This window comes from Pseudopipra pipra, chromosome 3 (genome assembly GCF_036250125.1).
Source record: "Pseudopipra pipra isolate bDixPip1 chromosome 3, bDixPip1.hap1, whole genome shotgun sequence".
Lineage (NCBI taxonomy): Eukaryota > Metazoa > Chordata > Aves > Passeriformes > Pipridae > Pseudopipra > Pseudopipra pipra.
Window position 1 is genome coordinate 90,634,268 of NC_087551.1, and position 24,881 is coordinate 90,659,148.

General features: G+C 37.9%; 1 protein-coding gene across 24 annotated transcripts in view; it reads left to right on the forward strand.

The window, feature by feature from the left end:
• Positions 1-24,881, forward strand: part of KHDRBS2 (KH RNA binding domain containing, signal transduction associated 2) — a 735,331-nt gene that overhangs the window by 212,600 nt on the left and 497,850 nt on the right. For all 24 annotated transcript variants that reach the window (XR_010429445.1, XR_010429434.1, XR_010429428.1 and 21 more), the window contains exons 5-6: positions 19,408-19,535; positions 20,863-21,058. Coding sequence is in view for 4 of the 24 variants with exons in the window: in XM_064650303.1 (XP_064506373.1) it covers positions 19,408-19,535; positions 20,863-21,058 (324 nt within the window). In the remaining 20 variants the exon portion in view is untranslated. The remainder of the gene's footprint in view (positions 1-19,407; positions 19,536-20,862; positions 21,059-24,881) is intronic.

The following is a 24,881-nucleotide window of genomic DNA, read 5'->3' on the forward strand; positions in this document are numbered from 1 at the left end:
ATTCCAGTATTCTCATATTTTTTGTGTATTCTATTCTGAAGACAGATATAATTTAAACTTTTAGGCAGAGACAGGCATTGCATAGTGCCATCCACATGTTACCCAGCTAATTGTTTACTTTGTTTGTGTACATGTTTAGTGAGATTTTAAATACCTGTAAAACTGGAAGCAATTTTAAAAATAAACTTGTAATAGAAGGGGTCAGTCAATGAGTCCTAACTGTGTTTCTTTTTTAGTTTTGATTTACATAAATGTATACATTACCTGTAAGGGAATTAATTCAAAGAATAAACTCCAACTGTAAGGGAATTAATTCAAAGAATAAACTCCAACTGTAGCACTATCTTCACATAGTACTAATGAGAATATGCATGGAGCCATTCACTTGTGCAGCAGAGCAGTGCCAGCAGTTTAGTGTAGCTGGAAAATACTCAAAAAAACCTAATTGAGAAAATAAAGACTGAAATAAAACTCACAAAGAAGAATGTGAGCAATATATATATATATATATGTATGTATGTATATATAAACACATACAACAGATAATTGAAATACCTTTTACAGTTACAGTGATCATCACAAAAACATATTTTTAGATTCCTCCCCAATTATGGCAATTCTCATAGAATAATTGTATTTGATATGGAATGATGATCTTTTAATGTTTATCTTCAAATAACTGATGGCTCAATATGGATACTATGATTGCAAAAACTCCTTTAAGTTGCTAAAGCAAGTATAATGTTATCAGGAGAAAGCTAATTCAAAATGTGTTGTGTGTCTTTTAAAAAAGAGACTAATCACTAAATTAGTAGAATTCTCTCTTAAAAACAACAGATAATAGAAAATTGATTCATATTTTTTGATTTTTTTAATTTGTACTATGCGGGCAACACCAGTTCTTTAAAGGAGTGCATCTCTATAATAACACACAAATCTTCTGGAAGTCTTTTCGTACATGGGTCTTTTTCTCTATATCTACACATACATATATGTATATATATGTATGTATATGTACACACACACACGTGTTTTTATTGTGTTTGATGTTTTCCAGCTTTTAAATAGCAGTGCAATCTCAGCCTAGAGGGGCGACATGTATATTGCATACTTTAACCAAACATAATTGCTAGGAAATGTCCTCCTGCCAAGTTGGCATCAATCAGTGCAACAGTGTAATCATGTGTACTTAATCATAGGTAGAAAATACTGAAACAGTGAAGAAAATCTCTTCCTTAAGCATTTTATTATCTGAAAGCTTAAGTGGACATCCAATGATGCAGGGTAATAGCATAAAGCATCATTATCGTGTTATTATATTCAGGCTTGAATGACACTGAATAAGCTGAATTTGTCTGATAAAAAAATATATATTATTAAATTCAATATGTTCTAATATAATTACCATGTTATCCATCATATAGCACTTAATCTTTTATTTCATGAAACAAAAAAAAAAATCAGTCTGTTACAGAATGGTTCACACAACTGAAAAACCCTCCTTCTAGTGTGATAATGAGAGAAAGAAAGATGTGGGTATGTGATCCAGATGGAAGCCATTGCAATGAAGTTTTCATTTTGGATGGCTGTGTGTTTGAGGTCCATTTTCCTTTGTTTGAGGTCCATTTTCCTTTCACCCTATAACCTTGATAAACCCTCCACACAGCTGTATACTGTGCATAGAAGGCAAGGGACACCTGGGCAAAAAATGTATGATATCATGAGAACTTCATTAATTTCTGTGGAGCTGGACTGTGCCAGTACTCAAACCTAGAGACATATAAATAATTTCAAATTAGGAACCAGTGAACTGATTTGTTATTGCATAATCTTGATCTGTGCCTGATGAATATGAAATTCATAAACTGTAATTTTATATCAGGCTTGGTACTTGTATTAAAATGAGAAGTACTGATAATGTATGATGATTTATATCTTACTTCTACTTCAAAAACCTATTTAATCACATCACTGTCTTAAATGGATGAGCATCTTTCCATAACTTATACATCTGGTGAATTAACATTAACTGAGTGTTGCAATACTCTGCTATCTTAATCCAAAAAATTCATTATCCAACATCTGCTTTAGAAGGCAGCTTGCGATATAACAGGTGACAACTAGTTTCCATAGTTTCCACTGGAGTAATATATTGTATTTTCCCCATCAGCACTCACTGCTGAATAGCAAACAAATCATGGAGCTAAACAATAACCAAAGAAGATGAACTAAAAAGATACTGCTTTTGCAGATAATTAAGCTATTGTGTCAGATTTCAGCAATGAGAAACAAAACCAGTGTCATTACAGGAGAAAAATGAATCTAACCTCTCTCAGGTTATTGTGAAAATCATGTTCTAGCACTATTTTTGTCCTAGATATATTAGCCTGCAGGCTCAGAGCGTTGCCTTTATGCTTAGATACAAGCTATTTGTTGAATTTTATACAGAAAACATTGCACGTATTTCTTCTTTTTTAGTTTTACACCCTGAAGGTTTCCTGTAAAGCAGGATTCTAGCCCTTGATTGCTATAGAACAACTCAATTTCACATTAATAAAACCACAAACTATTTGGCAGTACAGAGGATCAATGCACACATTTATATATCAACTGACAGAGTAGAAATACAGTTGGAATACATATCACTTGGGGAATGAAAAAGCGAAATCCAAGGATTTTGTTCCCAGGAAACAAATTGCATCATCCAGTGCAGAATATTTTTATTGTTTGATTTTTAAATTGTGTTCATTAAGCATATGAGTTAACTTAGGGTTTCTTAGATTTTGTATGCCATGGAACAGAACTGTTCATGAAACTCCCTCAGTATAATTAAAAGCTGTAAGAAGTAAGAGGTGAAACTAAGTTCACATTTAAAATCTTGCCTTTAACTGCAGACAGACCTGCTCGTCTGTGCAAATATTTCTCTGGCTGCCAGTGGCATATGCCAAATATACCTTTCAAAAATTTATATGCTACTACCATGACTCATCAACATTTCTACATTTGAAATGACTGTTTGAACTGAAGGAAAAAAAGCTTCAGAGAGACTTTTCCTTTTATCGGTATAGTTTAGCAAAACACCCTGCACTCAGTCAAAAAGTTTGATAGTTTAACTTATGACTGTGTATAAAAACAGTTAGGAGAAGAACATGTTGAAAAATGCAAATGCATTTTCAGAGCAATGAACATTAGTTCCCTGTAAAATCTGTGATTGTGAATATAAGATGAGTACAAATACAGGCACACACAATTGCACATGGAACAAGCATGTTTCATGCATGCTTTACATGCATGAAACTCTTTACATGCTTTACTCTTTACAAATAGAGTTTTTGGTGTTTTCAGTCTTTTATGGCTGCATGACAATGTGCTTTCATAACATGTCTGTAAATGCAGGCTGTCTTAATAAACTACAACATGGTGATAAACCATAGCAACTCTTAGCTGGCCATTTTCTACTGTGTCGATCTGAAACTTGCACGGCAAGAAAATCTCAGATGTAAAAGAAAGAGAACTACTATGAAGATTAAATTACATCTTAAAGGTTGTAGGTGTGATGCTGTGAATGCAAATTAATTTACATTTGCAAGAGAGTGCAAAGACAGCTGAACAGACTCTTTTTCAGTACTTCAGCCCAGATTCCGAGAGTATTTGATTCAGCATAAGAAATGAGTTATTCAGTTGTAGAGTTTTGTATGGGTTATACTAGTATGAACCTGAAACTTTTTATTAAGCCATCAAATAATTTATAGCATAGGGTTTCCTTTGACAGAATAACAGAGTGGTTGAAGTTGGAAGGGACCTCCAGAGGTCATCTGGTCCAACCCCCTCCAGGTCCCCCAGACCGTGTCCAGACAGCTCTTGAATATCTCCAAAGATGGAGATTCCACAACCTCTCTGAGCAACCTGTGCTATTGTTCAGTCATCCTCACAGGAAAAAAAAAAAAAAAAAAAAAGGAAAAAAAAAAGGCTATTTTGCATGATCAGGTTGAATTTCATATGTTTTATTTTGCAGCTGTTTCCTCTTGTCCTATCAGTGGGCACTACTGAGTAGAGTCTGGGTCCCTCTTCTTCATTCCTTCCTTCGGATATTTATGCACATTGATGAGATTCCCTTTAGTCTTCTGCTCTCCAGGCTGAACAGTCCCAACTCTCATAGCCTAGTCTCATAGGAAAGATGCCTCAGTCCCTTAATCATCTCAGTGGTCCTATGACAGACTCGCTCCAGTAGGTCCATATCTTTTTTATACTTGGAAGCCCAGCACTGGACACAGATGTTGCCTCACCAGTGCTAAGTAGACAAGAATAATCACCTTCCTTGGCCTTCTGGCAGTACTCTTCCTAATGCAATCCAAGATGCCATTGCCCCAAGGGCACATTGCTGGTACCTGGAAGGCTTGTTGTTCACCAGAACCCCAAGATCCTTTTCTCTAAAGCTTCAGAAAACTGCTTTCAGGCCACTGAGCCTCCAGTGTGTGCTGGTGCCTGTGTTATTCCTCCCCAGGTGTAGGACTTTGCACTTCTTGTTTAAATTCATGAGATTCCTCTTTGCCCATTTCTCAGCTCTCAAGAGCCCTGTGAATGGTGGCACAACCTTCTGGTGTATCAGCCACTCTTCCCGGGTCTGTGTCAACTGAACTTGCTGAGGGAGTACTCTATTCCATCATCTAGGTTGTAAATAGAGATGTTGAACAATATTGGACCCAGGACTGACTCCTGGAGTACAGCACTAATGACAGGCCTCCTTCTGAACTTTGGGCCATTGATCACAATCCCTGGGCCCAGTCCTGGGCCCTTGAAAATATGAGTTCATCTGCTGATATGTTTCAAAAAATTATTTTGTACTTGCAAATACTCATCAGTGCTTGATAGTCTGGTGTCTTAGTGGGGTTTTGAGGCTTTAGGTGATTTTTTTTTGTGATGTGCGAAAATTCTGTTTTCCAAGTCTTAAAACATATGGCCTTGCTGAAAAAAACCAAAAATGTTAGTAGGAGTCAGTTAGGAAGAAAGTGTTTTTTTCCAAAAACAGAAAACAGAATTACAGTTCTGTGAATGATATTTGGGGAAATAAAAAATTCAGAAATTACAGGATGCAAAGAGACCCAGTAGGATACAGAAGAAATATTCTAATAAGTCATGGTTGAGTCTTCAACCAATCCCTGAGCCCCCCTCAGATGTTTTGGTTTAAAAAAAGATAGGGAAAAAGGGCAACATTTTCACATTACTGTGTTGACTGTGTAAAAAATGAGTTGATGGTGGATTGCATTGCATTCTTTAGCACATGCAGCCTTTTTTCTTGTTTCTGGATATTTTAAGTTGGTGCTGGGAAATGGCCCTAGAGGGGCAAAGGAAAGATTGCTTTGCTGATAGGGCAAAACCTGGAGAAATGTGAAGTACTCTGGTTTGTGCAGTATACCTGGCAGTGTTTGAAAAGCTACTTGATAGGTTTCTATGGTGTATCCTTAATTTCTTTGAATCCGGGTTTATGCATAAATGTTTAACAAGAACTGATGTTTCTCTCAGATGCTTAATCTCTGCTAATCTGAAATGAATCCAAATGAAGGCAGTCAGTGAGGTGAAATTTCCACTTAAAACAAGAAGACCTGATGCACTCATCAGACAATTGCAGAAATGTGGCACTTGTAAGGTTCTGCTTGTATTAAGAAAGACTTGTTTGTAGGTGTTCCAGTGTTGAAGAAACTGTGGGATATGCTCAATAAGAGAGACTAATATATTGGTTGGTAATATATACTGTAGTGTTTAAAAAAAGATTCTTCTAACAGCTCTCTCAGCCTACTCATGCTTCAAAACCCTTTTCAGAGGATATAGATGATAGTCCTTACTAGTCTGGAATCACTGTATACTTCAGGAGCATAAAAAATATTCAAGGGGAGCAGTGTATTACAGCAGAGTCCAGAGTTTGCAGAGAAAAGGTAGAACCACTTGAAAATAAATAAATTAATTACAGATTTGCTTTTGTTTTGCTCTGCTTCCTTATAGAGAAGGAAGTGTAGTATTGGGATGGACTTGCTTTTGGGGTTGTTGATATTGAAGAATCCTGGGACAGAACTTGCCAAATATTTCAAAATAAAAACAAATTCACAGTCATACAGTTGGCACAAACATGGTAATGATGATTGTATAGAGAGCATTTTTTGGAAGTTAGTTGCAATTTCTTCCTTTAGCAGAGACAAAGCAGTGGATGCTCAATGGAAGGGGCACAGGCAAGAATCTGATATCTATCTTCTCATTATTGTCATGTGCAGAAAAATAAAGCTAATGGTTTATCTGCTGGTGAACAGACCTACAGGATTGGGAGCAGTTAAAATTTTCCAGTTTTTGTACCCTGAAATCACCAAGTTGAGTGATAGAAAAATCTCTGGGTTTTTAACAGCAGTATGAGGTTTGATAATTCTCAGAATGCCTTAGTGAGGCTCTGGGAAAGCCTGGACATCAAAATTTCAGGTTAAGACAGAAATTGTCAACCCAGATGATTTATAGGAGGTTTTAGGAGTCCAGAAGAATCTTGAGGCTTTTACCCAATCAGGCTTTTAGCCTGAGCAGTGGTGAGTGTAAATAACTAGAGGTTAGTCAGATCTGCCCAGATCGGTGACTTTAACCTCATAAACCCCAGGTCTGTAAAACTTAAGTTCAATAAAATAATCTACCTTTGCTGCTGAGTAGGATTAGTTGCAGCCACTGGAAGCTCAGAATATTCAGCACCTCGAGGTGTGATGAAGTCATATATGTTTGCCTTGGCTTGCTATGCTGAATTTAAATGAATAGTGAGACATTGATATCCAGTACCTGTCCAGATGAATCATCAAAACAAATGGCAGTAAAAACTTATTTAAATTAAATATGGTTTGGTTTTAATTAAATACATTTCAGTTAAAATAATTGATCATTTGAATTATGAGAAAGAAGAAATAAACTGGTCTCAGTTAATTCCATTTATAGCACTCTTTCCTTCAACAAAACAACAGTGATGAAATTACTGTTATTTCTTTGGTGTCCACTCATATTTTCTATGATGAAGTGAATTATTTTATTGAAAGACAACGTATTTAGTTGTCCAAAACTTAACTTGACACATTTCATTAAATTTAGAACATTTTACTTGAATTGAATGGAAAACCAGAAGGAATGTGGAGCATGTATTTCCATGCTTCTAAAATCAATACTGTAGAACTGGGTTAATTATGCTTAAATAATAGCTTGGAACAAATGGGTTCACAATCACTTGTATTCAGTTCCAAATAATTCAACTGTAAGTTTGTGTAATTTTTTGTTGAGAAAACATGTAATGTAAGGTGACAGCTATTTACTGATATTTAGATGTTAAGATTGCAGGGCTCTGGGTGCCTGGTTTGGGTGTGTTGGTGGGGTGTGTACGTGTAGGGTAACTGCCCTAAGTCCTGAATGCAGGTGGAGTCCGTGGCTCTCACACTTGGGAACCAATGTACTGAATGGGAAACTTGCTTGGCAAATTCACATTATGTGGCACTTGGCTAACAGCTCCCAGGATCCTCTTTCCAAATGGAATTAGTGAGTCCACTTTTAAGGTGGCACTGAACTTAGCAAAGTACTGCAGAGCATATGAGTTGTGCTTACTTATATAACACCTCCTCAATCTGACCTTGTATTTCTAGGATAAAAAAGAAAAGATCACTCTCGTTTCCTAATTATTCAACCCTATTTTATCTCAATTCAGAATGAAACTTTAAGAAAGGAAATTTATGACCAGGATAATGTTAGCCACATTAGTCATCAATAATATTGACTTTGGAGCCAGTCCTCAGTATATGCTGTATTTTAAATACCTATATTTGCTTTCACACTAATTTAGTAAACAATTACGGAAAGTTTTTGCTTTAGCTATTTAGGAAAGACTGAAGAATTTAGTTCTAATGTAAAAGAGCGATTTAATTTCGGCTTTGAAAAAGTTCTGTGAGCATTCCTTTCACCCAGTTCTCATGTGAGCATTTTCTTCTATAACATAAGAAAAAGAAAAGAATTTCATCTCTGTGAATAAAAAGGACAGTAAATTAATAATTCCCTTCTTATGGATTTCTGACTCATAGCACAGAATTGAATTTATTTAGGTGTTTCTTTGATAAGGGTCCAGATTAATAGCTTCAAAGAGACCTAGACATTTTGAAACAGTTCAGTGATGAGCATTCATAATAAGCAGGGAGGACAACCATATATATCCTTATATGCCGTTATTTAAATATTATAAATATATGTGTATATAAATACTATAAACATTATAAAATATAAATATTATTAAAAATCAAAACAAATGTAAAAATGTTTGCAGGTGCAAAAGCCCCTCTTTTCCCCTTTTAGTGTCATGTTTAATTCCTGATCACATTGCTTGGAAATGATAGAAAAGTATTGAATTCTATTTGTTTCTTTTATTACAGGAAATATGTTCAGATATCAGGAAGTTGGAATTTAATCTTCAGTGCTAAGGTTATCATCATGAAACTCTTTAAAAGTTTAGATTAAATTCTATCGTGTTACATTTCAAGAAAAATAAACCAGTTTGTAAGAAAATATACTGCTGGACTTGAGAGTCAGAGTTGAATAAGTTATGTGCTAATGAATCTAGGGAATATGATAGTTAAGTCTGACTTTTTTTTAATACCATTTACATCTCTCAGTATACCTGAGATTTTCCTCTTTAGAATACAGTTTGCTTCTCTGTCCAGTGAATATCATCAAGGTTACCTGATGCATATTTGGAGCAACACTTGAGTGAATGCAGAAGGTGGGATGAAATACAGACGCTCATATACTAAATGGAATATCTTGCGATAAATGCAGGTGTTTAAAATTGGATTTTCTATTTCTGGATGCTGTTTAAAAATACGTTTTTTACCTGTAAGTTTTCTGGCAGCATTCCACATAACGGCCTACATCTCACCCTCTGCCACACTGCCACTCCTTGGATTAATAGCTGGGCTTGATCTGGGTCTTATTGCTTCTGTTCAGATATTTTCAATGAGAGGTCCTTCAGCTGTGGAACTTATTTTACTTTTCTCCTCGAGCCTATATAGTTTGTATTTTATCTGAAGGTGATCTTCTTGTGCAGCCACCTTGAAAGTGATACATTAGGTGCAGCAGCCATGAAGAAGTGTAAGAAGCTAGAAGACTTCTTGCTACCTGGTAATAAGTAGGAATTAGAGGCTATTCTGTTAACAAGGGGAAAAAAAGTGGTAGTTTTGTTAAAGTATCTGAAATCTTCTTTAATGCATGCTACAGTGAAGGAAAGGAGACATTATAAATATAGATGCCATATCTCCTGGTGGATCTTATTTAAAGGGTTTATGCATTAACAAAATAAAATATATTCAAATTAAAAAACAAATACAGAACTGATAATATTTTAATCATGTTATATATTAAATTGTTTAGCTAAAAACTCTGACAATAGTTTAACCTAAATCTGGCTGCATTAATTACTTATTCAGTTTTATACACTTCATTCCTCATCTTTGATGCGCCATGTACTTTAAAAAGAGGAGACACCTAGGAGTGAATATATCTATACTTTGTACAAGGTCTAAGCTTTTTTTTGTAAATTATTTTCTACCTCTTTTTACTGCTTGTCATTTCCTTATTCATCTCTCCTTTTGTCTCAAATCTCATTCTGAAAAGATCAAACCTAAAACATCTTATACCTGATACATACCTGCCTAATGGATTATTAAATCAGCTGTTTTAAACCTACATTCTTGAGAAAGTACTTTTTGCTAATTTGTTGAGCTTACCATTTGTTTTGCTTTTCCACTGACATGACTTCAACTTTTCTTGTTTGATGTTTCTTTTACTTTCAATATATTTGTTTATTTATTTCTGTATTTCCACTCTTTTTCACTTGAAGTTAGGCATAAACTTCAAAAAGTTCAGTGAAGCTAAAAATATTAAAATCTTTTCTATATAGCCATATTTATGCCAATTCTGTGGTAAGGCATAAATACAGCTATATATAAATGATTTTAACATTTCTAGCTTTTGTGGCAACTCTGGGGTTCAATAGCAGCATATTTTCACTGTCTTATCCTCATGCTTGTTGAATTTAGTATGAAGAGGGGGACCCTCGCATACCTGCTTGTTCTTCTGTGATTGTCCTCTGTACCATTACCCTGGCTATCCATAAATCTGCCAACAATGAAACTAATTTAGATTATAGCAGTACAAACAAAGCAAATTTAAAATATCTTTGATTCCAGCAGTGAAAATTGCTCTTGTATTTTTACAATGCTGTTACAGACCATCTTCCCAGCATGTTTCATTTTTTTCCTTACTATGCAAGAAAGTCTTGGCTCTGGGCTGGATGCACTGTGCTGTTTAGTCTGGGTTAGTCAGATTGCTGTGTAGAAGGAGTGCAGGAGAAATACAGATGCAGTGTTTTCTGCCTTGATCTCTGGCTAGAGAAAATGCTGAGGCACTGCTGCCTTCCAAAGCTAAGCCCTCATGGCAACCTGAGATTCCTGGAAGGAGTTTTCATCTTCATCCTTCTTCTTGCTGTCAGTCCAGCTTTGTCCCAGTCTGTGCCACCAGTTTGTTCTCTGGCAAGCAGCTGTGCTAGGCAGTGATGCTGCTGGTGCTGGTGCAGTGCCATCAGGAGAGGAGACAGTGCTGCTTCTGTCAAGAGCATGTTTATTCTGAGCCTACAAAAAAACTTTCCAGACACAGACTATGGGTAAACTGGATAATCAAAGAGAGATTCAGGGTTCCTAAAGGGACCCACAGAACCTGGGTTAGTCTGGAGAAATCCTTTTTCTAGAAAAATGGACAACCAAACACACAGGTCATGCTACCATCCCCACAGCTCTGTTGAGAGACAGTGCTTTCTGTGACAAATCACCCTTCTGCCAGCTTCTGCTCCCAGAATGGTACAGCAATTATGTGCTGACATAATTTAAGATATTCTCTATCTCCTGACGTAGAATCAGACTGTGGTTTTTAATAGATTTCAGTATATGCTAGTAGCACTATTAAGAACATTTCTGTTCTGCATCTGTAAAATAAATTCAGTACTTGCCAAGACAGTCCTTACTTCAAAGACAGCTCATGTCATCTTTACTCTGTAATGCAATAAGTAAAAAAAAAAACACTAAAATTTCTTTAAAAATTAGTTCCTGTGTCATGTATCAAGTTCAGTCCAGTGTACTGTGCGCTATCAACTTGTACAGATTATCACCTAGTGGCATTTTTTAAAGTTCTAAAGTGATTCAGAAGCGATAAAAGAAAGGGCACTCCACAAACCTGTAGTAAGATATTTTCTTGCGCAGACTTCTCATCCTTCATTGCTCTTTCCAGTCTCCTCAGGACAAGCAGCATCTTTTTGTTTATTATGCCACATGGGACTGAGAGAGTATAGCAGTAGCCACGCTGGACGAGACAGGCACACTAAACAAGAGTAAACGTGTCTGGATTTTGCTGGCTGCTGTTGCTGTCCCTGTTGTCCATGACTGGGGGTCTGTAAACCTACAGCAGTAGCTAGCAGGAGGCAATCTGGGTGGCAATTCCACCTGGCATAGCTGGAATAAAAAAGGATACATAGATGCTATGTATAGCTTGTTACTTTTGTTGGCTTTAATGTAGACTATAGTAGATGGTTACTCCAGCCTTAATAGCAGTTAGTGATCTCAGTAGTAGCAGAGCTTCCGCAAACAGCTGGAGAAGAACAGTGGCAGTCCTACACCTCTCCTTGCCTCTGAAGCAACTGGGTTTTCCCAGAGGAAGACCAGCCATATCATATTCCTTCCTTCCTAGTCGCCAGTGTAAACATCCAGTGCAAATCCATAACAATTTCTTTAGGATTAGGTGGCTACACCACCCTTCCTGCAGCCTGCTATATGTCCTCTATTCATATTATCAATTCCCTTATATGTCTCCTTCAAGTGGCAACTGTAAATAAGCGCAAGTCTCTGACAGCCAGGACTCACTTGGAATTAAATTCAAGGATAGGGAGCTACCAGCTAACTGACTTCTGTGGCAGCATAGCTGTCATTTGAATGAATTATAGACCACAGTATCCATTTGTTTGGGGGCTTGTGAGCAAGAGGGGTGGAAAAATTGGGGTAAATGGCTGAAATGTAATACAGATTTCTGCAAGTTTTTCAAACACCATGCACCCATCTTCAGTGTGGTTATTTTGTGTGGCTGACAGCGTTTCCATGTAAACTGAAATAATCTTCTGTTGAAAGGTCTCTTTAGTATGAAAAACAAAATTTAAATTGATTATACAATTAGATGAGGCATATTTTGCTCTGTTCTATCAAAGACTAAAATATCTGGGTCGAAGTTTCATAGCAGTTGCCTGTGTACAATTTACACCCTGGGATTGGCAGCTTCTCTTCAGATGCCGAGGAGCAAGACATTCCCCCTCCCTTCCACACTGCTTGTAGAGTGCGGTGCCCCATGCTGATGATGCCAGGCAGATTTAATTGTGCATGCTCAAAGAGAAAAATGACATCCACGCTTGGGTGAGTGCTCTCTGTGGCAAGCTGACAAATCCCCCAGCTGTCAACTAACCTCAAAGGCAAGTGTACGTGGCTCTAGCTTATGTCTGCTTGCATTCTGCCCATAGGCATTTAGAAGCTGAAACTCATATTGGCTGCAACACATTCAGACCGCTACTGAGAGAAATGCATGGTCTGTTTTATGTGTTTCAATCTTCAAGGGTAATCCACACAATTAAGGTTTATTTTTCAGACAGATTATAAGCGAGTAAAGACAGCAATTTTTTGCATATGTGGCAAGTGAAAGTGCAAAACGTTTATGGCTATGGATCTGGCTAAGTTGCTGATTGCTTAGAGAAAATAATTTCTTTCTGAGGCTCAGATGGATTTATATTTATGTTTTTATGTATTTATTGGGGTTACTGTCTGCCAGAGAACTGCATGCACACAAAATGGTCTTATTTAAGTGCCAATATACATGGGCAAATGCAAAGAGGCATGTGTTGCTCATGTAGTATTGAAGTCATTCTGGCAGAAGCATTGTCACTTGTGGTGCACTGCAGGCTGTCCATCTAAACCCATCATTACCTGGCACGTATGCTCTAGTGAAATAACCAGATCAATCTGCAAATGGGCAAAAAGCCATCTTAACAGATGGCTTTGATTGTAGGTAACCAGGAAACCATGCATATACATTAAACATGGGTTCAGAGAGTGTGGGTCTTATCTAGGAACATCAAAACAGCTGCTGGTTTTGAGCTCCACTGTATACTATTGAGAACATGTGGCATACCCATCAGACACCCATGTAGGGTGGGCTAGAGCCAGTTCCCACAGTTCTGATGAACTTTGTAGGAATTGCGTGGTTGGGAGTGGTCTCGGATCAGATGAATCTCTTGTTTTGCAATGAACTTTGAATTAGTATTAAAGAGACAAAGGATGAAGTTTGAAGGTGCAGATCACAGAATCATAGAATGGCTAGGGTTGGAAAGGACCTTAAAGATCATCCGATTCCCACTCTCCTGCCATGGACACCTTCCACTAGATCAGATTGCTCAAAGACCCATCCAGCCTGTGCTTGAATACTTCCACGGATGGGGCATCTGCAGCTTCTCTAGGCAACCTCTTGGAGTGTCACACCACCCTCGCACTAAAGAATTTCTAACTAATTTCTAATCTAATCTACATCTTTCTTTGAAGCTACTCCCCCTTGTCCCGTCACTACATGACCTTCTAAAAGGTCTCTCCATCTTTCTCGCAGCCTGCCTTCACGTACTGGAATGATGCAAACAGGTCACCCTGAAGCCTTCTCTTTTCCATGCTGAACAGTTCTCTCAGCCATTCCTCATACAGAGGTGTTCCATCCCTCTAATTAACTTGGTGGCCTCCTCTGGACTCACTCCAACAGGTTGATGTCCTTCGTGTGCTGGGGACCCCAGAGCTGGTTGCAGCACTCCAAGTGGGGTCTCACCAGAGCAGATTAGGACAGAATCACTTCCCTTGACCTGCTGCCCATGCTGCTTTTGATGCAGCCTAGGATACAATTGGCCTTCTGGGCTGCAAGTGCACATTGCTGGCTCATGTCCAGTCTCTCATCCACCAGCACCCCAAGTCCTTCTCAGCAGGGCTTCTCTCGATCTGTTCAACCCCCAGCCTGTATTAACACCAGAGTGTTATCAGTGCCCTGATCCAGGTGCAGCACCTAATTTGCATGCCCACCTCTTGCCCAAATTTTAGGTGATGAAGAGGGCTATCCAATCTATCTGGCACAATTGTTGTAAGTTTCCTAACCAGAGACTAATAGAGAAATGCTATGGATATGTGGTAAAAAGGTCTGATATGTTTATATTGAATGCTTTGGGAGTCTTAGAACAGGGTCTTAAAATGTAAAGAAATAACAGGAAATGCCAAATATCTTGTCAACTCAGGAATTAGTTCATCAAGCTCTTCTGGTACTGAGCAGCCAGTGCTATTCTTTTCTGTAACAGCCTGAAATTAAAGCACTCAATTAAAAAGTGGGAATTCTGGGATTCTTGGCGTTTTCAGTATACTAAACTGCAGATCCTGATTCCATGAGTCCAGATGAGTGGTTCTCACCATGCTTTGAAGCTGAATTATAGTACAGTTCACCTTTGTAGGGCCACAGAGAACACAGCAAAACAGGGACTCCAGGAATTCCTCACAGCCAGTTATTTTCACAGTCTTGCTGCTTCCCCATATACACAAGAGAGCATGTGGACAGCGTCTCTTTCAGTGTCCAAAATCAGTACGCATCTGAAAAACAAACCAAACCAAAACAAAAAAAAAAAAATCAAAACCAAAAGGGCCATGTTCCCGTCACCTAGCTCTACCTAAAATTTTCTGGGTCTTGTGTCCCATTGTCTGGCTGTGAGTTTTCTGAAGCAGGTACTTAATGGAAATTTTGGGCTAATTGGAATTTAAGGTGCCTGAAAATAGCTCAAAGGCAGCACTTTAATAGTTATAAAGAAAATAACTCCAAGCAAAGGGTTTTTTTTTTTTTACTTCTTTTTTATTCAGTTAAAATCAAGGAATTTGATGACTCAGATATAAGGTGTTAATATGTAGTTGATTGTAAAATTAAGATAGCCATAAATCTGTCCTAGTAGTAGCAACACTACATGGAGGGTAGCCAATGGCTCTTCACATGATACATGGCTAGCTTAACTGTGTGAGGAATGTGTATATGCTATAAAATGTCACCTGTGTAAGGGACCAAACGAGCCCTATTCATACTTCACAATTGTCAGTGTGAAGAATCATATTATCATTTTAGATTTGACATGTATAACTGCATTCTTAAGGTAGTTTGCATTTAACCTAAATTACTTTCCTCCTAACTATCTGGTGAGAATGAAATTCAGCTGCCCTACATAAGAGTAATGGTATTTATTAATAGAATTATAATAGAACTTAAATGTGCAGAGTACATCAGGACAGGAGATCACAGTCCTTAAGGGATTGATTTATCCTTGACTTCTATGAGCCTTTGTTATGGTAATGATAGATATATATTCCCAAAATCCATTTCGTTTGTCTATGCCTTACCCTTTGATTTCTTTATTAACTCTCCTCCCTTGTCAATACAATGTTTTTGTTAATTCAGATCAGGTTTTGCAGCTTGCGTCATACTTTGCTATTTTTTTACCAAAATGGTTTATTGAGTTATCTTGCAGCTTACAGGCTTTCCCCTCTCTGCTGCACCTCCTGCCACTGCTGCCAGAAGGGCCCGTGGGTGAGCTGCCACCAGTCAGACTCTGACCAACCTAATTAATCACTCCTAACCTTCGCTAATAAACATAATTTTGGTAATTTAGGGTAAATGCATTGATGTACTCTAGAATATTAAAAGTTTTATCTAAATATGTAACTTGAGATTTTAGGCATTTACATAAATATTAAAATTTATGGTGGCCCTGGGTGCTACTGACTTTGCTGAAATTGTAAATCCTTGGTATTTCTAAAGTCAAGATGTGTGTTTGGGTGAACAGTCATGGGCATGGGTGGTTAGCTCACAGTGTTTGTAAATACTGACCACCATGATACGAGTCAATGGCACCCTTCACATCATCAGTAAATGGAAAAGCTGTTTAAAGGTAATAATGTTTTTAAGGATATAAACAAGAACAAAACATCAGCTGTAAGAATAGCTATAGACTGTTAGAGAGCTCTAAGAAAAGCTATAAAGTACAGAACATTTCTCATGAGCTTATTTTAATATAAGAAGTAGGGTAAGTTTTTTCTGAAACACAATATGTTACTGCAGTGTGTGGCTACTTCCTCATGCTTTCTTCAGTATAGGTATGTCTTGCAACACCTGCTCTTTCTTGGGACTGGATCTGTATGAAACATCAGTAACATAATTTTGCTGCTGTGCTAGGCTCTGAACTCAGCTACAGTTAAATAGATACTCTGTAGCTATACTCAGCAGTTATGAAAGAGTAATTCAGTGTTATGTTTCTGTTTAATGAAAGAGTTGAAATTAGCATTTCTGCTAATTTCAGGTTTAAGGTTTATAAATTATGATCCTAATTATTCTTTTTAAGGGGAGCATAAGATAAATTATTTATATAGAATTATTTTTTTTTAATTTTTAATTATTTTTTTTATCTCTTTCAAGATATCTGTCCCAGCATCTTCCATGTACTTTGTTGTCTTTATCTTGCCATTTCAAAATACATTGTACATATTTCTTCATTGGACATGCAGTAAAATAACCTGTACTCTAAATAACCTATTATGCCATTGCATAACAGCATGGTGAAGATTTCCAGATCTTGTTTTGTATTATAAATTTAATTTGGATTTTCTGTTTCATCAATACTATGATTTTAAATTATATTTTTACCTGAGGAAGGAATAGCAGCTTTGAGGCAATTTCTGGTAGAATCCATTTATACAGCAATATTCCAAAGGAGAGGTTAACACAACAACACAGAAACTCCAGTTTCTGTCCCTTGCAGGTCCTTTCTCTTTTTTTTTTTTTTCTGCCTACTTCTTACTCAGTCAAAATGTACTTGCATTATTAATGAAGTTCAGTCCCAGCACTGGTGTGGAATCTGAAGGGTAAACTCAAACAGCAAGTTTGAAGTCCTAATCCTTGGAAACCCAATGTGAATAACAGATGATATTAAGCAGGGCACAGTAGATAGTACCTGCTCCAACAATTCTGCAAATGTGATTTCATTGATTCTATCTGTGTTTTTCCCTCTGTGTTTTACAGAGCACATTGACTTAGGAACATGTCTTTGCTTATTACCATTAACATTAGAATGATAGAAAAATGTGCAAAAAGGTTTGGGGATGGTGCAAACTGAAAGCCATTATGTACTTTATTAGAAAATTAGGGATTTGGTTTTAATTATGGTTGTGCTGCAATTATCACAAACTATATTGTATAAATGGGACTCTTTTCTGAATTTCATTAATAGTTTTTACTCCAGTTACACTCTCTAGAAGGGAACAAGTAAGGCCACAGTTCCATCTCCCTGTTGGCTTGGTTTTTAACTTGGCTAAAAGAGGTGTCACTTGTAATGTGCCCTGGACGGTCACTCACCCAAGAAGTAGCATTTTCAGACCCTTACATGACAGCCAATGGCACTTGCCTGTGGAAGGATGGAAGGACTGAAGGGCTGAAATTCATTCTGGTTTGAAGCAGTAATTAGCTGTCACGTGGTTATGCTGCCAGCAAGCTGGCTACTGCAGTGGGCTCTTAGTACTGTGATCAGCCTGCAAAGAGCTGAATACAAATGAAGGAAGCTAAAGAAAAAGGAACTTCTGACTGAGACAAAGGTTGTAAAATAAGTAAAAATTCCTCATTATGTATTATAGTGGATGAAACACTCCATAGACAGAGAGGAACAGCTTCTCGTTCAGAAGCCCTGGTCCTTATGGGGGACTTCAAACTCCCTGATATCTGTTGGAGGGACAACAGGCAGGGCACATTGGTTCCTGGAATGCGTTGAGGATAGCTTCCCTTTCCAAATGCTAGAGGGGCCATTAGGGAGAGACGCTATGCTGGACCTTGTCCTCAACAACAAGGAGGGGCTGTGGGGAATGTGAAGCTCCAGGACAGCCTTGGCTGCAGTGACCATGAAATAGCAGAGTTCAAGATCTTGCTCCTTAGGGCAGCAAGGAGGATGCGCAGCAAGCTCTACCCTGGACTTGAGAAGAGCAGACTTTGGCCTCTTCAGAAAGCTGCTTGGTGGGATAGAGGCCTGGAGGGACAGGGACCCAAGAGAGCTGATTAATTTCAAGGATCTCCTCTTCCAAACATGCATTCCAACAAAGAAGATGTCAACAAAGTGTCTGTAGGAGCAGCTAAACAAGACAACACCAGCCATCTGGATGATAGAAGAAGAAGAAAATATTAAAGCAAAAATATTATGGTCCTGAGAGAACCAGAGCTAAGATTAGTATGTATGGGAAAAGAATTGCAAGGTCAAGCTGGAAAGCCACTTGAAGCATGATTGTTCTTCGTGGCCGAAGGCAGCCACAAGAGTGGCTGTATGATGTGTGTGCAGATAAGTAGCATCTTCCTGGCTGGATAGCTCAGATCCAGGGTTGGTAGAGAGTCTGTATATAGGTATGGAGTAATAAAGTTACAAGAGAATTCTTCCTGGACAAAACTCTGTCCCACTTGAATTCATTCATCAAAAATGATGCTGAGTGAGGGATTTTTTTCCACCGGTGTCCGTGTCAGAGAGGTTGGAATTAGATCTTTAAGGTCCCTTCCAACCCAAACCATTGTGTGAGTCTGTGATTCTATTTTGTGTCAGTAAGAAAAGGAAGTTCATCTGATATTTACCGAGCCATCAGTTACAGTGCTGGAGTTGATACCCTGCTGACTTAGAAAGGGCCTATTTTATTTCATTTAATACTTGAGTCCTAAAGCGAGAGCTCCTTTCAGGATATACAAAATAACTGAAGGCTACATTCAATGATGCTGATTGGTATTGTATTAAATTATCCAGTTATGCTAAGGTGCAATATAAGATGGAATTTATGTTTTAAGTCCATAAAGGTAGCCAAGAAAGTTTGCCAAAAATATAAAATATTTATAAAATGAATTTTTTTATCTAATTACAAGGTTTTTGAGAATAGTACCTTTTGTATGTGAAAGTCCATTTACATTTTGCATATAGGTATATTTCTTTATGTTTACATGTTCTATGCCTTGTGTGTTTTATTTTGCATGTTCATGTTCTTTATGATCACCTTCACTACTCATATACATTTTTCTGCCCACATATTTTAGGTAGTTGTCCACTCCCACTGTACAATTTTTCAGCATACCAATGATAATGCAGAACGAGTCACCCAAGTACCATCCATGGAATTTCTAGTTTGAGTGGTCTGACAGCTCAGCCAAAATACAAAGTATCAGCAAGTTTCACCTTTTGCATTTCAGGATTATAATGATGAAATTCGCCAGGAGCAGCTGAGAGAACTGTCGTATTTGAATGGTTCTGAGGACTCATCACGTGGACGGGGCATTCGAGGAAGAGGGATCCGTGTGCCACCTGCAGCTCCTTCAAGGTGTGGTAACTTGAGCTATTATGCTAATAGCTTTAGAAAGTATAAACAATAGTAAAAAAACATAGTTAAAAAAAAAATCACATACACATGCTAGTCAGTAAACCAAAATATTTGTCTTTTGATAACTTGTGTCATCTGTGTTGTGCCATGTTCTCTGGTCTACAGTTCACAGGCTACAGTGGATAGTATACAAGTAATAAACAACAAATGAGAGCAGATTATGAAGCCATTGAAAGGATATTTCTAGGAAAGAATATTGTTATGCTAGCAAGGTACCAGTACGGTCAGTAGCATAAAATCGTTGGCCAAAAAATAGTATAGTCTGAGAAGACTACATAATCTGAATGGAACTTTATTTGCCAAATAATTACTTTTTTATACATATTACAGTTCGGTGATTGTGTAAGTCTAAAATTGGCTACTGAAACTTGTAGTAAAGTAGTGAACATCACAAGCTAGTGCTCTGTGTTTGGTTATCTCAGCAGGGAAAGAGCCACAGCTCTGGATCTGGGTGTCACACACGGTTATACCTGGCACTCTCGATCTTCAGAAAGGGCAGCACATTTGGGAGCATGCTGCTCTGAAACAAAACCCATCCAGACTGCTTCCCTGATATACTCCACTTCTAATTCATTATATGGTATAGTTACAAGAGCCTTTTTGTAAACAGTAACAGCTTCTTCTGACTTACTAATTAATACAGTGAGGCAGGTATGGCATAAATAGCCAGAAGGACACTAAAACTCTTTCCCTGCTTGTTTATATGCTCTATTCTCTCTGTGCAGTAGGGGAAAGCAGAATCCCATGCTGCCTTTCCTTTGTGCTGAACTAAATTAGATAGGAAGGAAAGTTACTGCTCTCCTTTTATACTCTTCCTCTACTTTGCCTTGCAAGTTTCTGCCGTCCTGCAACATCTTCTGCCAATCTGTTTTTCCCGCCCCCTAATAAACATGAGAATGAGAGTGATGGCTGCTCTTGTAAAGTAGTTTGAGAGCAACAGAAAAAGTTCCTCATTTTCTTCATTCTCTAGAACTACTTTAGCATAATTCTGCAACTCTGTGAATTAGAATGATTCAGAATTTGACTAGTACAAGCAACAAGAGGATCAGGTATAAAAGGCACTGGGTGGCTTAAAAATAATGCCTTTCCATAATAGGAGTTCTGACCAAGGTATTGCCTAAAAGCGCTAGACACTGTAACTGCCAAAATCCCACAGTTATATGATGCTTTAAATAGTAGAATGTAAGAGCCTTTAAAATGGGGTAGCATGGACATGTCCTCTCTTGCCGTACACGTCAGAGTGATCATTCCTGTTTGCTCCCCACAGGGGTCGTGGGGGTGCAATTCCTCCACCCCTGCCTGGACGAGGTGCCCAAGCACCCAGAGGAGCGCCAGTGACCCGTGGAGCCCTCCCTGTGCCACCAGTGGCAAGGGGCGTTCCCACCCCTCGAGCCAGGGGCGCCCCGTCTGTCCCGGGTTACAGACCACCCCCGCCACCTGCACACGAGGCCTACGAGGACTATGTAAGTAACTGCTTTCATTCAGAACGTGTGTGAGGCAAGCTCTGTGATAAACATCAAGTACTGCTGAGATTAAATACTTCAGACCAATAATTCCTCTGTCTCTAGTGCTTACCTCTTGCAGTTGAACAACAGTCTGGGCAATGCAATATGTCTGCAATCTTGTGCTTGGTGATATGAGTTTGTAGATCTGTTTACAGCTTAGTTTTGGATACAAGAGATCATGCCGGGTAGTTCTCAGGGTGTTACAAAAGAGCAATACAGATATAAAATTTATATTTTGTACTAAAAGTCAGTTGTTACTGTAGGCAAGTTCCTAGGAATAGCAAATTATATCCTTTGTGAGAAAATGGGGGTGGGATGTTCTTCCAAATCCTTTTTATTACATATTTTTATTCAACATTGTTTTACAGATACACAACAAATAGAAATTCAGGTAGTTTTTATGAAAGCTGATACAATGGTGCATCTTTAGCAAGGAGCAGTACTGTCACCTTATCTTATAAGGTGTTAAAAATAATTGTACTGTACACATCAAAGCTTTCAAATCATCCTCATGAATGTTTCTACCTGGAACTATCACCATAACAACAGATATCCCAATAGAGGAGAAAGTACTATCAAATAGCATGTCTGAATTTTTCCAGCTATGTCAAGTCCAAGAGTAAGATGAACATCCCATCTATCCTGTCTCTAGGAGAAGACGCAGTTTTATTCAATTAATGGTTCTCCTAGTACAGAAGAAAGGAAAATGAAACAGAAATTAATCTTTGTTATTAAAGCTTTACTCAACCATGTGTATTTGTAGCATAGAGATTAGATCATGGCCATTTCAAAACAGGGATGCACATTCTGTTGATGCCAAGAGTCACAACTCAGCAAGAGCAGCAAAAAAGGAGGCGGAAAAAGTCACTCTGGTATTATTTACCTCAACACAGTTTCCATCATTAAATGAGATAGAAGTCCTGCTAAGAAAAAGACTTTCAAAAGTATACCCTTCCTTGATAGACAGTATATTATTATCTGTTAGTATCGAAATGTATGAGACCTTCCTTTCTGTGCAGATACACATACTTTCCTAATCCATGAGTGAAAAATGTCAAAACAGAACCCTTGTAATGTAAAATTAAGCTTATAAATGGAGTATTTTTTTTTCTTTTACAGTATTAGTAGATGTCCTAGAGTATTAAGCAGTTGTTAGGGAACATTTCTTACACTTTTCCTGGGTGGTAAATATATGGAAAGCAAGAGGAAAAATTAAGGCAGGATTGTCAAGGTTAGGAGGGCATTCAGCCAGTTCGATATTATTTTGAAATGCTAACACTCTTAGAATTACAAAATATTCACACAATTTAAAGAGTCATTTTAGTTTATAATACATTAATCAAATAAAACCAAGCAAATGTGTTTGTGTTTCTATTTCCCCTTCTTAGATAGCCACAAAACACATACTGCCTTATAGGACAAATTCACATGTTTTTGAGATCCTTTCATCTCCTGTGTCCTTTTAACATCTATATTCAATGTCTAGGAATATATGGGTTGCTATCATGCACCAGTTTGCAATGAAAATCTCTTTTCATTTTGTAAAAGTTTTTAAATGCAATCTAAATCATTTTGGTGTCTTATGGACTGAGATAATTAAAACTCCGATGCTGTGCAGGTACAAGGAAAAGTTCATGGTCATATATCTATATATGATTTGTAAATTATGTTTTAAGAGAAAGTGGTTTTATTTTGACAGGAAGTAATCAACACAGTTTTTCTTCCCAGATAGATCATATAATAAATCATATGTCTGACTGGATACTAAAAGCAAGTGGATCTATTTGTTGACCAGCAACAAATGTTGTGTGTAACTGTTGTTCTTTCACACTTAATCCTACAGATGAAAAACTAATTTGTAATGAACGATTTATCCAATTTACTTTGTATTCTGCTTCTAGGGAACCCACAAGTGTATTATAATATCTTTATGTGTTTATGTTTTTAATTTTTGGCTACAGTCTTTCACACCATTTTTTGCTTAATATATGCGAGTTTGATTAGTTATACGCATGAATACTATGTCATTGATTGTGAGTATCCATATTCTTCATTTTTCTTTGCTCTAATGAAATATAGTTGTTTAAATGTGGAGCTGAAAGTGAACTCAATAAATAGAATAGAATGACTACAGCAGATTTTTTAAAATGTTTGAACAGCTCTTCCTGAGAAGAAATCTTTATCTACTTGCTGAGCACTACTAATCAGATATTGTATTGGCTGTTTGAGCTTGAAACATCTAACTGTTCAAATCAGTTTGGATAACCATTAAAAGTTTAGATTATCCAATATATAAATATTTTGAGGTTTCCTGAGGCCTTTCTGAGAGTCCATAAAAGCAAATGTCTAACGAAAAGTAAAGTCCTGTCATTGTGGTGAATATATTCATGTTCAACATTTTGAATGTCAGGCCTAAGTGGAGGGAAAATTATTTGGAACAACTTTCAGAAAAGAAGAGGGCTTGAGAGGGAAGGGGAAGTGACACACCTCATGCCTTTTTCTTTACTTGCTTTTGAAACTTGCTTTTCATTGTGTGTAGCCTAGAGAGTATCTTAGAGGAACTTCAAAAGATTACCCACAGAAAGAGAAGGTACTGACATTAGAAGATTTATGCAAAAGGGAAAAACCAGTTACTATGTGAACCTTCATCATTTTACAGTTCATTGATGTGAATTTGGATGGAGAGTGTAACTGACAGCAACTATACAACCTTCTTGGATCAAAAGGGGTGGTCCTGGGTTTGTGACCTGGTGTTGTGCTTTAACCCCAGCTAAAAAATAAGCCCCACACAGTTGCTTACTCCCCCCGGTGGGATCAGGAAGAGAATCAGAAGTGTAAAAGTGGGAAAACTCATGGACTGAGACAAGACAGCTGTAGTGGGTTGACCCTGGCTGGATGTCAGACACCCATCAAAGCTACTCTTATCACTCTTCTACACAAGCGGACAGGGGAGAGAAAATATAACTTAAGGTTCATGAGTTAAGGGCTGGGAAAGGTCACTCCCTGGTTACTGTCATGGGCAAAATAGACTCAACTTGGGGATATTACTTGAATTTATTACCAACAAAGTCAGAGGAGGATAATGAGAAGTAAAATAAGTGTTAAAAAACACCTTCCCCCCACCACTCCCTCTGTCCCAAGCTCTATCTCCTCCCCCCACCACAGTGGTGCAGGGAGACAGGGAATGGTGCTTATAGTGATCAGTTCATTGCACGTTGTTCCTGCCACTGCTCAGGAAGAAGAGTCCTTCCCCTGCTCCAGCATGGGATCCCTATTAGAGGAGGCAGTCCTCCACAAACTTCTTTGTGGATGACAATGCACTGGAACGGATTGCCCAGAGATATTGTGGAGTCTCCCTCACTGGAGATATTCAAGAACCATCTGGACACAATCTTGTGCCATGTGTTCTTGCATGACCCCACTTGAGCAGGGAGGTTGGCCTAGATGATCCATTTAGTCCCTTTCAGCCTGACCCATTTTATGATTATGTGATTCTGTGATTTGTTTGGACATCTGCTCAAATATAGTAAGGAAAGTTAACACTGGTATTATCGTTACAGACTGGGGAGAGACTTCAGCAGTCTTCTCTTGAGAAGAATAAGCATTTTTAAAGGCTAAGGTCTTGGCAACTTTCAAAACAGGCAATAGGCATGACAGGTTGAGATTCATGATTAATACAGAAGTGGAGAGTACTTGAGTAGATCTTCTGCGATTGAGGCAATAAATAATGGAATCGTAGAATCATAGAATGGTTTGGGTTGGAAGGGACCTACCAGATAAT